The sequence below is a fragment of the Palaemon carinicauda genome, chromosome 37 (genome assembly GCF_036898095.1).
Source record: "Palaemon carinicauda isolate YSFRI2023 chromosome 37, ASM3689809v2, whole genome shotgun sequence".
In the NCBI taxonomy this organism is placed as follows: domain Eukaryota; kingdom Metazoa; phylum Arthropoda; class Malacostraca; order Decapoda; family Palaemonidae; genus Palaemon; species Palaemon carinicauda.
In genome coordinates, this window is record NC_090761.1 from 5,216,739 (window position 1) to 5,234,238 (window position 17,500).

Here is a 17,500-nt window from a genome sequence, read left to right on the forward strand (position 1 = left end):
TTTATATATATATATATATATATATATATATATATATATATATATATATACTATATAATTAAACCTATCTATCTCTATCTATCTATCACATTGCAAGTTATCAAACCCTAGATTTTTCATATATATATATATATATATATATATATATATACAATATATATATATATATATTTATATATACAGTATATATATACATATATATATTATACTCACAAATTTTCCAACATATATGTATACATATATATATTATACTCACAAAATTTTCCAACATATATGTATACATATATATATATACTTTATATATATATATATATATATATTATATATATATTATACTTTATATATATATATATATATTATATGTATATATATATAAATATACATATATATATTATAATCACACATATTTCCAACATACGCCTTTTTCCTTTTGTAGGAGGGTGGCGATAGAGACTATAACCTTTTGATTACAAAACAGCCTTTAAGAAGTGAGGCTGCTAGCCCTACGCCCTAGTATTCAAGCTGCTTGTTTGCTGACTGCGTCTGGCATTTCTTGATAGTCACCCAACCTAGAAGTTACCAGGCTCAACAATTAAAGTTATAGTTTTTTCTAAACTGGAGAATTATGCTGGCACAGGAAGGATAATACTTCATTTTGCCGCATAAATGCTTATTAACATTTTCCCCCCAAAACCTTAATACCTACATCCTTTGTCAGATAAAATAAACAATGGTGTCCTTCCAGTGTCTAGATTCTATACTCTAGAAGATCGTGTAGAAGCACATTAATTCAAAGATAAAAGTCTGTATAACAAGTCAAGTCTGATATGACAGAAGCCGTGGAAAGAAGAGGATACTCCCTAAAGCCTCTACGGACGTGGTTGTTAACACATTCCGTTAAGGATAAGCGTGGGAAGCCCTCCTTCCTCAGCGCCCCCCAACATCCTAAAGTGCAGTAAATAGCTCTTCCTCCGTGAGAGCAAAACTTATCGCTATTTCCATAAGTTAACACGCGGTTATCGCAGGTTAGCTGCCGGGGCTGATGAGGTTCTCAGGGCGGTTATCATCCTGACTAGCATCTGTGAGAACGAGGGCGCACCTCGCCCAGCATCGCTCGTCGCTCCATTCTGATCTTTGTGACCTCACTGCCTAAGGGCGGATGTCCCGTCCCTCCACCGAGATTCACTTCCGAATGTCATAATGATAAAGAGTCACAAATACGAATTAATTACCTTCAAAGGTGATCTTAATTTGCGTTTCGCGTGTTTCTCTTGTTCCGTTTCAGTCGGTTTCCCCCGTTCCCCTTCCGTATCCTTCCCTGCCCACAAGTTCCCCATGTCTTTCCTGGTCCCTCTGTCTTCCTTCACCGGAGGGAAATGGCGATAAAGAGGAAAGTGGGGTTTTGGGGAATGGCTGTGGGGACAGAAGATTATTTTACGAGATCTAGACTGGATAATAACTCTCCCCAACGCTCTTATACTCAGCATTTTTCTAAACGTGACTCGTGAAAAGACATCTCTACAAGCAGATGTCCGGTTATTCAGTTTGTTAGTCCCAGCATCTATACTCTATAGGTTACCATCAGACTGCTTTTTGCGTTAAAGCACTCGCAAGGAAACCTTGCAACTGCTTTAACGCAAAAACGATCTAATCGGCATATGTGCAAAAGAATACTTGAAGAGTTTCAACTGACCCCTATGTCAGAATGTGCGGATGAAATACCTGTCTCATGTGGGTATACCATCACAATGGGTTCACTTTTATACGTGTATTCATGAAGTGCTAAGAATCTTCCAATTTTTTATTTGAAAAATAATAATTTAATAATTTTAATGATAATAACAATTTGATTTTAATTATATAACTTTATTGATAATAATAATAATAACTTTATTGATAATAATAATAATAATAATAATAATAATAATAATAATAATAATAATAATAATAATAAAATAATAATAGTCCTTATCCCTTCTTAATCATCGTTTATAGCTAATCCCACTCTCCCTTTTTACTTCTTCCTTAATTTCATCTTTTCTTTACTCTCATCTCTTTCCATCCTTAAACTATATGCTTTACCAATATGTTAACATTAGTTCTATTTCAATTCTTTAGTATGGCAGCACTTAAGATAGAGACGAACTGTGAAATATAACCGATACCTTTTGCGTCAATAGGGTAGGAGATGATGATGATGATGATTGATTTATTCAGTCAGATTTGCCAGGAATGTATGTTATTGGATAATTTCAGCTTCATATCCCAACAGCAACAATATCCCAACAGGCATGGTGTAATTCAGAAGACTCTAACATCGACTGAAAGGGGGATGGTTGATAAGAGATTGAATCTTTACTGAAAACCATTTCTTCCAATCATCATCTTTTGATCGTCTTAAGATTACGAAGCGGGTCTAAATCAGCATCACTTTGAGAGAGAGAGAGAGAGAGAGAGAGAGAGAGAGGAGAGAGAGAGAGAGAGAGAGAGAGAGAGAGAGAGAGAGAGAGTCGCAATTTCTAGGAAATAGAAAATTTCTTGATGTACCAAATATACCAAGGCACTTCCCCCAATTTTGGGGGGCAGCCGACATCAACAGATGAAACAAAATAAAAAAGGGGACCTCTACTCTCTACGTTCCTTCCAGCCTGACAAGGGACTCAACCGAGTTCAGCTGGTACTGCTAGGGTGCCACAGCCACCCTCTCCGTTATCCACCACAGATGAGGCTTCATAATGCTGAATCCCCTACTGCTGCTACCTTCGCGGGTCATCTAAGGCACCGGAGGAAGCAGCAGGGGCCTACCGGAACTGCGTCACAACACGATATAAAAGATGAAATATTATTGCAAAACGTATTAACTCAGGGGAAAGTCCGGCCAGCTCCTCTAGGTTGAACTAAACCTCACCATCTATACAACATTCTCAGACATGGAATACAAACAATAAATGAAAGTAAAGGGAACCTCAATGATAAAATAAAATTGCTTCTGAACCTCTGAAATAAGTTTCTTATTTCTTCCCTTAATCTTTACTTTCACTCAATATGAATCAACAAAATCAGATGCAAGATATTCTAACATGCGAAAAACTTTCACAATGAATTACCGTTAGTATTAGCTAATGTTGATCTTTTTATAAACAAGATGCCAGTCTTCAATAAAAACAGAAAGATCGCAAGAACAATTCTGAAGTAAACTAAAGGTTTAGTGTAGCTTAGGCAGAAGACGGAAAAATATATCTGAGAACATCCTAACAAGCAAGAAATAAATACAGCTATACACGTTCATTCCTTGCAAGGGTAAATAAAGAACCTTATCAGATATAATCATAATGAAGGCGGTATAAAAATCACACAATCACAAGCCAAGAAAAAAACAAGGATTTCAAACCCCCGAGAAATAATGAAGTTCTGGGAAGCTAACCATGCGAGAGAGAGAGAGAGAGAGAGAGAGAGAGAGAGAGAGAGAGAGAGAGAGAGAGAGAGAGATAAGGGGTTAGTGACAAAACACACGCACTTTCTTTTTATACCCCCTACAGTTCCCCACTAGCCCTCCCTTCCGTAATGATAACAGATTAACATTTTCCATAAATTGAGGCGAATTTGTGCATCCTGAAACGTATCTGCTGCTACGCTGTCAAATGCGTGGCCATTACGATGTTACAATAACTGTGATTTCCAGGTTAGTGACGGGGCTATACCCGTAACGCATGGCTATAACATAGCACAGAGATCATTAGCCAAAAAGAGTTTTGTTTTGGGGGTGAGGGGTGAAGAGATTACAGACTGCTCGCTGAAGGTTGGAGAGAGGGAAAGAGAGAAAAATCTAAATCATAATAAAGAAGGGAAAGGAACGGTGTTGTCATGTAATAGCCGAGTGGTGTCGATTATCTGTTCTGAGGTTATAGAAAATAAAATGTTTCTTCTTATTTCTTTTTTTGCTTAAATTGAGCCATTTTAGTCTTTAGAGCTTGCAAGCTTCTTCTCTTCTTCTTCTTCTTCTCTCTCTCTCTCTCTCTCATCTCTCTCTCTCTCTCTCTCTCTCTCTCTCTCTCTCTCCTCGAATGGAACTTGACAATTTCTGGACAGATTATTCGACTCACTTTTCCTTTTTTTTCGAATGTCCATTATACTCCCGTCCCTTGTTTCGTTAGAGGTAATTACATATACCTTTAATTGGGACAATCGTTTAAGGTAAAAGAACGCAGAACGAGTTTGAAACGAGAATTCGCAAGCAAAAAAGAAAAGAAAAAGTTAATTATAATCTTAGTCGGTAGGTATCAAATTATCTCACAGTGAAGGAGATTATCAGACCTTCATGAGACCATTAGACCTTTTATTATCAAGTATATTGGCTACCTTTGACCTTCAACAAGATATCACCCAGGAATGCTAGGGTGTCAACGCTGACAATATTCAATATCTTAAGAAATATATATACTGTATATATATATATATATATATATATATATATATATATATATATATATATATATTTATATACACATATATTATACGTATATATATTTATACATATATATATATATATACTTATATAAATACATAAATTATATATATATATATATATATATATATATATATATTTAGATGTATATATATAAATATATATATATATATATATATACACATCTATATAAATATATATATATATATATATATATGTGTGTGTGTGTGTGTGTGTGCAGTATAATTATGCGAATTTATATATATTTTGCACACATTTATAATGATTACAATGAAGTCATGCGTGTTTATATATTTCGTATACGTATGCAAATATTGATAAATAAACGTTCATAAATGTTCTTGGCAGTATATGATAGGCAAACCTCAAACAAATCAAAGTACTGGTACAAAGGAAAAGTAAAATTGATATAAAAAAAACTAATAACTATATGTATCCTTGCGCTGTCTGGCTCGAGAGTGCGAGAGTTAATAGAGTTCAAAACATACAGAATATGAGTAAATTACTGTACTCGAATAAGAAAATAGAGAAGAAAATGATAAAATCAAGTCAGAGAATCTGTACCAATGTTCTTACAATTAGCGAATTTCGAAAGAAATCGGTTCAAAATTACATCTAAAATGACCGTCAAATTATCAAAGGAGAAAGTCACTGTGTACAGGCAGGATCCAATGCAGAGTATTCTGAAAGGAATAGACTAATATTCAAAGTGTACATCCTATTAAATTAAAGGGATATTTGTTGAGGAATTTTCCATCCAACGTTAACAAGATCAAGTACATGATTTCTTAGCTTCCTAATTTGATATTCGAGAGGCAAGTAATCGTACTTTGTAAAAAACACAATTTCCTTTCCTCAATGGGTTATTTTTCCCTGTTGGAGCCCCTGGCCCTGTAGCATCCTGCCTTTCCAACGAGGGTTGTAGTTTAGCTAATAATAATAATAATAATAATAATAATAATAATAATAATAATAATAATAATAATAATAATAAGTAACTCCTATCCAGACATATGAAACTAATGTACAATACACTCAAATTTCAAAAGTTTTTGATATCAAAAGAGTAATTACAGTAACTAGAGAAGAAATTTGGAAATAATATAGCGATGAACTGTTTATAATGTTTGGAATTAATATGAACAAATGGTTCGAGATCATGAAATCCACAAAAAAATATTAATTTATAAGGAATGAAGATCGATTTTCAGGACATAAAGGTAAAATTAGACGAAGGAATATTTGAGAGAGAGAGAGAGAGAGAGAGAGAGAGAGAGAGAGAGAGAGAGAGAGAGAGAGAGAGAGAGAGAGAGAGTAACGGGATGAACGTGTTACATTTTGGGCGTTATCTTGGTCACACTTCATAGCTCAACTAAGAATATTGATCCCCATTCACAACGGTGACCAATTTTTTTTCGAAGAAACGTTATATTTATGTTATGAATAAATAATTGCGTATCACAAAGTAATTTACAGAGACTGTCCTCCCTCTCTCTCTCTCTATCTTTCTCTCTCTCTCTCTCTCTCTCTCTCTCTCTCTCTCTCTCTCTCTGGCTGTGAGCGATCAGACGAAAATCTCCCACCATCACCAATCTGCACTGGTCAGCTTGGTGATGAAAACTGGCTAAAACCCAGACATGAACGAGGATATATCTCAGGCCTTTTTTCCTGCAGTGGACTATAAATGGCTACATTTATTGTTGTTATCTTTTTTTTTTAATTCACCTTTTTACAATTTGAAGGTTGGCCTCAGAATATATTAGCCTCTCAGTATTCACCAAGGTTTTTTCTTTTTATTTTATGTTAAAGCTTCAGGTCTAACGTCATTTAGTGTGAATACAAGTGACACAGTTGTGTGTACTTCGAGGTACCTAATTCACTACTTCGGCCCGAATGATAATGGTTTTTGAACGGACCTACTCTATCCAATCGTCTTTGCCAGGGAGTCAAATATGGTTTCTCGATTTGATAGGCGAGAATGACCGATGACCAAGCCACGAAACAATGGATACCATTCGCACGCACACACACACACACATATATATATATCTATATATATATATATATATATATATATATATAATATACATATATATATATATAATATATATATAATATATATATATATATATATATATATTCTTAATCTTGATAGGCATGTAACACCCAGCAAGTCTTTAAAACTGAAGTTGTCCCTGACTGATGATCGCCAAACTGGGGTTAGAGTCCCACTCAAACTCGTTAGTTCCTTTGGTCGCTACAGCCTCACTATCCTTGTGAGCTAAGGATGCAGGCTTTGGGGGAGCCTATGGGTCTATCTGCTGAGTCATGAGCAGTTCATTTCCTGGTCTTCATTGGTCATACCTTAGGTGGAGAGGGGGGCTTGGGCTCTGATCATATGTATATATGGTCACCTTTTAGGGCACTGTCCTGCTTGATAGGGAAACGTCACTGTCCCTTAACTCTGCCATTCATGAACGGCTTTCAAACCTTGAAACCATACCTTTTCTTCTACCTAGCTAATTTTGGTACATATTGACAAAAGAGCCATATAGCAGGAAACAAGCCGTGAATTAAACCCCTAAACCTTACAAATGTGAACCTTATCTCTATCAATCAGCCTCCGTGTCTTTAACTTTGAAGGGTGATAACATGTGTTAACTATTATGTTTCCAGCAAGAACAATAATTTATAATATACCCTACCAGCATAGCCGTGTTCCAGAATAGGTGGACAAATGACCAGATTAATTATTTAGAACTCTGGCTAACAATTACACACTGGATTGTCCAGTCGCCAAAACTTGAGCCGTTACCCCCATCCTAAGAGTATCACATACACACACAAACATGCATACATACACACACAGACACACATTTAAACACACACACACACACACACACACACACACACATATATATATATATATATATTATATAATATATATATATATATATATATATATATATAACAACAACATAATGCAGCCGTTTTTTCGTCAACTCACAGGACAAAATCCTCAGACATAAACTTATTTATGCCTGGGGCTTAGCCAGTTCCCATCACCATGCTGCGTGGCCAGTGCTGATTGGTGATGGTGGGAGAAATTTGTCTGATCGCTCACAGCCAACCAAGTAGCATGGATTGCCCTAACTAGTACAGCTTTACTTGATCATGGCGGTACGCAAAGCCTTTCACCACGTTAAGGTAGCTCCAACAAAAATCTATTGCTCTACTCCCTAATACTCTTCAAAATTCGCTACCATCCCTTTTAAAATCTACATAAATGGAACGAGATAATATTACCCTCCTGCGGCAGGACTCGAACTCACACAAGGGAGATTGTCGTCGGTAGACCCCACAGTTAAGCTCTACAGTAACTGCTTAGAAGCATAATGGTTTTCTAAAGATTTAAAAAAAAAAATGGTGATTACTAGATATTAGGGTGAGAGGAGTACAGAAACAGTGTTATTGTGGTTATAAAATACACATATGCTGATAAAAAAAAATGGGCATTATGTTCTCTCTCTCTCTCTCTCTCTCTCTCTCTCTCTGTATATATATATATATATATAGTACACACACACACACACACACACACACACATATATATATATATATATGCGAGGCCCTTTACATCAATAGGCGTGGGAGGAGATGATGACTTATACTGTATATATGCACACACACACACACACACACATATATATATATATATATATACTGTATATATATATATATATATATCTCTTTCTATATATACACTCACACATACATACATACCTACACACACACACACATATATATATATATATATATATGTGTGTGTGTGTGTGTGTGTGTGTGATCACTTTACATAGAGTGTATAAGTCAGGAATCGACCAAACGTTCGCCAAATCTTCGGTATATTGCACTGAAAAGTCAAGTCTTACTTAGCTCTAATACCCGATCGTTTCTCTGACTTGTTCTTATAAATTGCAGTGTCACACTTCCAAATAACTTTTTAGTTTCACGACGACCATCATCTCATTGATCACGAAAGGTCATTTTCATGAATTTTCATACCGAATGTCTTAAGCAAAAACCATTTTCTTAAAAATTTCTTGCAAGTGGTGTGATTTTAAACTTGAGAAAAAATATGAAAATCTGTATTACAATCCGTTTATTCAAGTAAAATCATTATATTTTTCTGTTGTCAATACGCGACATTAAAAGTGATATAACGTTGCCTAGGCAGAAAGTAATGCAGGGATTCATATTTTTACCTTGCTAAATTCCAAGTTTAATATGGTATTATGAGTGAAAATCATGCAACAAGTTTAATGGAATAGAATGAGGATATCACTCTCTGTATATATTTCAGCGTATTTATTCTTAATTTGCCATTTGTTCTCGGTGTAACTTATGCATCCCTTCTAAAGTTATTACCTAATCGAAACAGCTAAGTATACGTTTCGTGTACGTATGTTTGCAAACCTCTCCTCTTATATTTAGTTAAAAAGAATATTTGAATGCAATTTTTTAAATTGGTTTTGGAATCATGACACGACTTACATATTCTTATAAAAATACGGCAGTTTTTGACATAAATTCTAATGTTTATTAATCCGGGTCATGGCCTCTACTTATACAAGTACCATACAGTCTAGTTTGGAGAATGATTTAGAGAAAGTAACAATTTATAGTTATGGCTCCGATAGGTTTCCTTATCCTTGTTCTCAAGCATATATTTATTGGTTTTTAAAGCCATTAGGTACATGCCCGTGTTGGCTTTCAGGCATATTTCAACACATGCACGTCTGAATTGAATCTATAACATTTCTAAATTATTTATACTTCGGATTACTGGCTTCGTAATAAGCTATTAGGCCCTTGTTCCTAATTTATTTTTCTGTTCGTATCCAGAAATCAGGTAATGTTTTTATACACGATTCTGTGAAACGCTCTCTCATTTCGCAAGAGAATTATTGATAGTGTTAACTTCTGTTTTGTGTCCTCCTGATTTTTTACCTTTTATTTTCATTCTCCAATAGAACTAGTAATGTTCATAATTTCTTTTGCCTTAGGTTCTCCAGAATCGCCTGATGAAACTGACGAAGCCAACGGAACAGGGCCTCCCCCGTGCAAGAAGCAGCGCAAGGCGCGCACGGCTTTCAGCGACCACCAACTCCAAACGCTGGAAAAGAGCTTCGAGAGTCAAAAATACCTGAGCGTCCAAGACCGCATGGAACTGGCCGCCAAACTCAGCCTTACAGACACACAGGTTAAAACCTGGTATCAGAACAGAAGGTGAGGATTATGAAGTTTGTTTCTTTTAATAGAATTCGGACCCCCGGGCTTGGGAGGCAATTCAGCTCCTCTGATGCCACATATGAAAAACCTGGCAGTTTGCTGTAGTGTCGAAGTTAAGAGTTTGGGCAGCAAGATGGGAAGAAAGAAAAGGAGACGGAGGTAAAGTAAAAAAATAAAAAGTGGTGTAGAGGCCGAAAGGATGCTACAAAGAACCATTAATAATGCCTACAGTGCCCCACATGAGGTGTACTAAAGGCAAAATCCCCATATGGGACGGATCATCACGTTGATTGATTGATTGGTTCATTTCAGTAACTGGCGTCCAAATACCAATGGTCATGGCCGACAAGATGTTATGTTTTGAATTGATGTAATTATTTGAGGAAAATAATTGATTTCTCTCTCTCTCTCTCTCTCTCTCTCTCTCTCTCTCTCTCTCCAGCCTAAGCATTTCTTATAAAGCCATTCTTTTATACAGCAAAATGGCATCTTGAACTTCAATATTAGTTATTACAAATTATGACATTCTTTCATTTTCGAAAATAGGCTTCTCCTGTCAAAGTTGCTCATTATAATTACGATATGCATTAGTAATGAGAACAATGGCTTATAAAAAGATTCTATTGTAAAAGGATATCTTTATATGAATATAAAAGTAGCGATAAAGCGAATTAAACCAATAGTTTTCAGATTGATTTATCCTTGCAATTGCACAAACAATAGATTAAAGATCATCAAGATTATTTCATCACTCCTTATTGGCTATTAATAATATTGGCAATTGTTTACAACACCAAGCTCTCCATTTACTCCAAAATAATGCAATCCTGCAGTTCTCATCTTCTTGTACAGTAATTAGGTGGTTATTTAAATTCTGGGAAAGCAATAATTAGCAAGATATTTTGAGGAAGGGGGAAGGGGTTATAAAAGAAAATATATCGGTTTCCTCACTAAACGATTTGGAATCACATGTCAACATAGCCAACCACACAGAATGCGTGATGCCAGCGTACATAAACAGAAGTTCGTGATGCCAGCGTACATTTGATATACTGTATATTCAAAATATACTTAATTAAAAATGGATTAATTTACTCAAAAGTGTCCATAAAATATGCAATTTACAAATAGTGACACTTTTGAGTAATCACTCAATTTTTGATTAAGTATATTTTGAATATACAGTATATCAAATGTACGGTGGCATCACAAACTTCTGTTTATGTACGCTGGCATCACGAATTCTGTTTGGTTGACTATGTTGACATGTCAGTTCCGAGTCGTTTGGTGAGGAAACCGAGATATTTTCTTTTTAAAACCCCTTCCCCCTTCCTCAACATATCTTACTAATTATTGCTTTCCCAGAATTTAAATAATCACCTAATTACTGTGCAAGAAGATGAGAACTGCAGGATTGCATTATTTTGGAGTAAATGGAGAGCGTGGTGTTGTAAACAATTACCATAATATTTATAAAAGTATTTTGGGAAGCCCTTCTATAGATATACCACTTCTAATTATTTTTTTCTATTTCATTTGTACAATATAATGTTCTGGAAACAATAACATTCCTATTTAATTTAAATAACAATTACATGTTATTTCAAAGTAGGCTACAGTATATGCATACATGTTACTATGCAGTAATGCCGTGTAAACAAAACTGACTAATTTATTTCACAAGTCTACATCGGACATATGGAAAAGTTTTTATCTACCTTAACTGGGTGAAATATTATCAACAAATCATATGGAAAAGCACTGAAATTTGTCCAGTGTCAGCATTTCATGAAAGTAGCTTCGCCCATCGGATAATAGACTACCTACTTCTGCTCCAGAAGATATATATATATATATATATATAATCTATATATGCGTGTGTGAGTATATGTATGTTTATACACGCATATGTGTATATACACATTTATGCTTACATATACTGTATATATATATATATATATATATACACACACACATATGTATGTATATATATACACACATGTGTATATATATATATATATATATACATACGCGTGCGTATGTGTATGAAAATTATATGTGGGCGCGTGACAGCGTTCCAATATGTACGTGTCAAACAGCAGTAATGTGTTATGTGATCACCCTTGCAGAAACATCAAACTCAGGTCCATTTACTTGTCACTCCTTGGGAACAGCCTTAAAGAGGAGATGGACCAGATCTTACGTAATTTCCTTGTTCAAAAATAAGAGAGAGAGAGAGAGAGAGAGAGGGAGAGAGAGAGAGAGAGAGAGAGAGAGAGAGAGAGAGAGACTTTTATTAAGGTTAGAACATCCAGAAGCAAAGCAGTTGCTGCATCATTTGTTCTTGTGTATCATGAATAAAATTCCCTCTGGAGTCGTTAACCATCTGATTTGGGGATTTGGGGGGCGGGGGGTGGGGGGGGGGGGGGGACTCAGTGAGGCATATCCCGAACGAGTTTATGCTCTGAATTTTGGGACTTGACTGGCGGATCATTGTCGAAAATTGGCCTCATGAATGTAACAGTTATCGACGTAGCAAAAACCTCATTAATTATTATAACCTTCATTGCGTTAACAGCTTTTTCCTTTTGTTTTATGGCGATAAAGACTTGTTTCAATAGCATTAGATTTTGTTGTGGTTCGTGTACAAGGAGATTTATTGACTTTTGAAGGATTTAGTTATAAAAGACATTTGGAGTTCCTCAGACGAGTATGAATAAATTTTTAGTTCGATGTATTGCTTATATAATAATAACTGACCTCATAACTGGTCAGATTACCGATGCCTTTAGGAGAAACCAGAATGGTGGATTGATAGAGTGATAAAGGTACGTTTTGCGTGCAGTGATTGTGGCGATCAACGCTGAGCAATGATCGTCCAGCGGTCATCGCTGAACACTAATTACATTTATTCCTATGGTGCTGATTTGCAACGAGCGATTATTTGGAGCCAGCCATGATCGCTCGCGACAGTAGCGATAATCGCTCGTAGCAAAACAGCCCCATAGGAATAAATGTAATTAGTGTTCAGCGATAATCGCTGGGTAATCGCAACAATCGCTTCATGCAAAACGTAAACAAGGAATTGTTATTATACGCCACGATAGAGAAACCAAAAAAAAAAAGATAAAAAGTTTTACTCGAACTGTAAACCATATCTCTGTCAATAAACAATTTTGCAAACCCAAAAAATCACAACTGTATAAAGAAAAATTGTGGTATAACAAAATCTTCAAAACAGCTCGTGCTGGGAATTATTCATATTTGACTTATCCGATCATTATCGCCTACGATGCAATGATTCTACGGAACGGGGGAAACTGGGTGGAGGGATTTCATGAATCTGAAGATCCTTATTTGTCTTCACATTTCCTCTGTCAAAACTGGGGAGTGAATGGCTCCTTTCAAAGCCGCCGTAAGTGGTAAATGCACTAGAACATTTGAATCATCGCCTTCCACTTCTTACGAGGCTAATGGGCTGTGCTGTAATAAGGTTACTCTGTCATCATTATCTGTCTGTCGGGTGCGAGTGACAGAATTTCGTCTAAATCTTTAGTTGTCAAATCAGGCAGTGAAGAGAGAGAGAGAGAGAGAGAGAGAGAGAGAGAGAGAGAGAGAGTGTTAACATTTCTAACAGAGACATTCGAACTAAAACCACCGATAAATTTCTCTTAAGAGAATGTTGAAAATGGTAGAGAGAGAGAGAGAGAGAGAGAGAGAGAGAGAGAGTTAACCTTTCTAACAGAGACATTCGAACTAATACACCGATAAATTTCTTTTAAGAGAATGATGAAAATGGTAGAAAATCTGTCAGAGAGAGAGAGAGAGAGAGAGAGAGAGAGAGAGAGAGAGAACCTTTCTAACAGAGACATTCGAACTAAAACCGCCGATGAATTTCTCTTAGGAGAATGTTGAAAATGGCAGATATGTTAGAGAGAGAGAGAGAGAGAGAGAGAGAGAGAGAGAGTTATCCTTTATAACAGAGACATTCGAACTAAATCCGCCGATAAATTTCTCTTAAGAGAATGATGAGACTGGTAGATAATATGTTAGAGAGAGAGAGAAAGAGAGAGAGAGAGAGAGAGAGAGAGAGAGAGAGACTCTTTCTAACAGACATTCGAACTAATACACCGATAAATTTCTCTTTAGAGCATGATGAAAATGTTAAATAATATGTTGGAGAGAGAGAGAGAGAGAGAGAGAGAGAGAGAGAGAGACTCTTTCTAACAGACATTCGAACTAATACACCGATAAATTTCTCTTTAGAGCATGATGAAAATGTTAAATAATATGTTGGAGAGAGAGAGAGAGAGAGAGAGAGAGAGAGAGACTCTTTCTAACAGACATTCGAACTAATACACCAATAAATTTCTCTTAAGAGAATGAAGAAAATAGTAGATAATCTGTCAGTGAGAGAGAGAGAGAGAGAGAGAGAGAGATAGATCTTTTCTACCTAAAAGATTCAAACTAAACAGTCAATAAATTTCTCTTTAGAGAATGTTGAAAAATGGTAGATAATCTGTTAGTGAGAGAGAGAGAGAGAGAGAGAGAGAGAGAGAGAGAGTTATTTTTTCTACCAAAAAGACTCGAACTAAACAGCCAATAAATTTCTCCTAAGAGAATGTTGAAAATGGTAGATAATCTGTTAGTGAAAAAAAAGAGTGAATTTTGGTAGAAGAGAGAGAGAGAGAGAGAGAGAGAGAGAGAGAGAGAGGAGAAGAAGAAGAATTTTTAAAATGAATATAATCTCTTTCGACAAGAATTTGAGACACTTTCACTACATTTTGATGCATGACTATTGATCTAAAATGGTCCGCATTATTCACGTCTTGTGCCTCAAGATGGACCGTGTGAATCGTTACAGATAATGACACTTCAACAACCGTTATCGGTCGTTTATGGCCATCAGCGATTGTCAGGAACTCTAGAAAGTCCTTCAACTTAACCATCAGTCCGGCAAGAACAATCCATTTCGATGAATATTACATTGCGACATCGTGTACAGTTATCACGAATGGGGGGAACTGTCAAATTTATGACATGCTGCCATTTATAGTGTAAGTCTCCCTTTCCATTAGGTTGAATTGAAATTTTCACTATTTTAAAGTAAATTAACAAACTGTTGACTGCTTTGAAATAAATTAACAAAATGTTTTTTAATAAGAATACAAAACTAGCAACATTACAGGACGTTATGTTTTTCCTCCCTGGGCTTTTTTTCCCTGTTGGAGCCTTTTGGCTTATAGCATCCTGCTTTTCCAACTAGGATTGTAGCTTAGCTTGTAATAATAATAATAACGATGTCCTGTTTAACACTAGTCTAGATCAAATGCAGTAGTTCAAAGAAAAAAAAAACGATATCTTTGATATCTATGTGAGGGGTCTAAAGTATGTATCAATAAAGACAATTTTCTTAGTGTGGTGCCCTTTCCGGTGATTCACTTTTTCTGGAATTCTCACAGATACTGGAAGTGTTTTACGGAAGGATCTTTATTCCTTTTTAGTCTGTATCCTGATTTGTAAGATTAACTTCCTAACATATTTTAGAACGTTCTGTCTTCCTATTCAAACACGAACAAATTCAATCTTCCTTTTCCTAAAAAAAAAAAAAAAAAAAAAACTCTTTTTTTTACAGATTCTGACTGCTTCAAACTTCATCATTACATTCCCTCAAAGAAATCTATTTTCCTCTATAGATTAGAACATATCTAATCTTCCTTTTACGAACCAGAAAAGCTCTATCTTCCTCTTTTCATGTGGAGAAAATTTTATTTTCCTCTTTGGATTAAAATAAAACTGTACCTTCCTCGATGAAAATTCCATCTTCCTCTTTAGATATGGACACATTTAGTCTTGCTTTTTAGATCCAGAAATAATCAACCTTTCTCTTTAAATGAAAATAAATTCTATCTTCTTCCTTAGAGATAGGCGAATTTAATCTTCCTCTTCAAATCCTTACAAACTCAGACATCTTTAGATTCAGAGATATTCAATCCTTCTCTCTAGATGGGAATAAATTCTATCTTCCTCCTTAGAGCCACACAAATCCAATCTTCCTCTTCAAATCCGGACAAACTCAGTCCTTATTTTTAGATTCAGAAATATTCAATCTTCGTCTACTCATAAATATTCAATCTTTTCCTTCAGAAGAGAACAAATTCTATCTTCCTCCCTAGAGCCAGACAATTCAGTCTTCCTCTTTAGACATTAGCTAATAGATATATATGAGCAGAACATTACCCGATTCAGAGTTAGCGAAGATAACTGTCAAAAATATCTCCATCCGGAAAGTTTAGGAAATTTCACGTATTCACCCGTGAATATTCACCCGTGAATAATCCGTCTTTCTCCCCATACACGCCCTTCCTCTCTATCCATACAACTCCCCTCCCCCCGCTAATTATTCATTCCGAGACACATAACGTGACTATGACACATCAAGCTTTGCCTATGGCTATATAACTATACTAAGTGGTTTTAATAATAGGCTATAATTAAGACGTTAGTTTAGGGTGTATGCTTCTCGGTGCCTTATGGCCCGTGAATGAGCGAGGCAAGAATGTGCGCGCACATACAGTGTCTCCCAAAACAATGTATACACTATTTGGATTGTTATAACTTGTTCAATTTATTAATATTAACGTGGAAAACAAATTTTTTTTTTCTTTTTTTTTTAACATTTTCAAATTGCCCCATGTATCCTTACTTTTTCACTGTGCATTGCTTCTCTCCTGTGAATCTGTTTTCCACGTTAATATAATTAAATTGAACAAGTAGTAACAATCCAAAGAATGTATACATTGTTTTGAGACACCCTGTACAATCGCTCATGCCAAAGAGGCAAAACAGAACAGAAATAGAAAAATATATTTATTCCTTATTTCTCTGCGATTACACAAGACCGGGAACTCGACAAACTTAAAACAGAGGTCATCTTTAAACAAGGAAAATTGCTTGAATACCGAAGAAACGATAATTTGAGTTTTCAAAGATCAGGTACTAAGCCTATTGCAAAATTTTGTTTGGGTAACTTTCTATCGATCCTATAAAGCTAAACCAAATTTTCCGCTTATTGATATCATTTTCATTTATTTATAAACAGCTTTTATCTAATATCTGTAGTTGTGTATCGTGTAATTTTCTGTTACTACTGTCATCAATAAAACCAATAACCGGGGATGATTCAAATACTTTGAAAGAAATTGAATTTTTGAAGTGTCTCAGGAGAAGAAACCACTCACAGTTTTCAAATTCTGTACTCATTTTAAATTATTCCAAAAATAGTTAGAAATTACATCACGGCTTCATTGATTTTCATTCGAAATATTGGTGAGATATTTCTCTATTTTACATTTACCCCCCCCCCCAAAAAAAAAAAGTTAAAACTTAATTCATTTTCATGAATGTGATAATTTCTATGAAGATTTAAGAAATCAAAAAACAAAATCAACATAATAAAATTATACTTCGTCTGTTTTCCGGTACGATAAAACAAGCATAACATGAATTTTAGTTTCATTCCATACTTGAAGTAATACATTATTGCACTAGCAATACTTCCACATGTATGATTAAATGAATTATGCAGAATTCCATGCCACAATGTTGGCTACTACTAAGGTCCATGAAGGCAACCTTTTCCTATAGTGTAAGTGGGGACACTGAATCTAATGGTACTGTCATGGTACCGAATATCTAGAAATGTAGAACTTAGTTTTATGA

General features: G+C 35.3%; 1 protein-coding gene across 1 annotated transcript in view; it reads left to right on the forward strand.

Moving 5' to 3' along the window:
* LOC137628972 (homeobox protein B-H1-like) overlaps positions 1 to 17,500 on the forward strand; it is a 96,152-nt gene that overhangs the window by 25,513 nt on the left and 53,139 nt on the right. Inside the window, exon 3 of the mRNA XM_068360226.1 lies at positions 9,553 to 9,775. Coding sequence (XP_068216327.1) covers positions 9,553 to 9,775 — 223 coding nt within the window. The remainder of the gene's footprint in view (positions 1 to 9,552; positions 9,776 to 17,500) is intronic.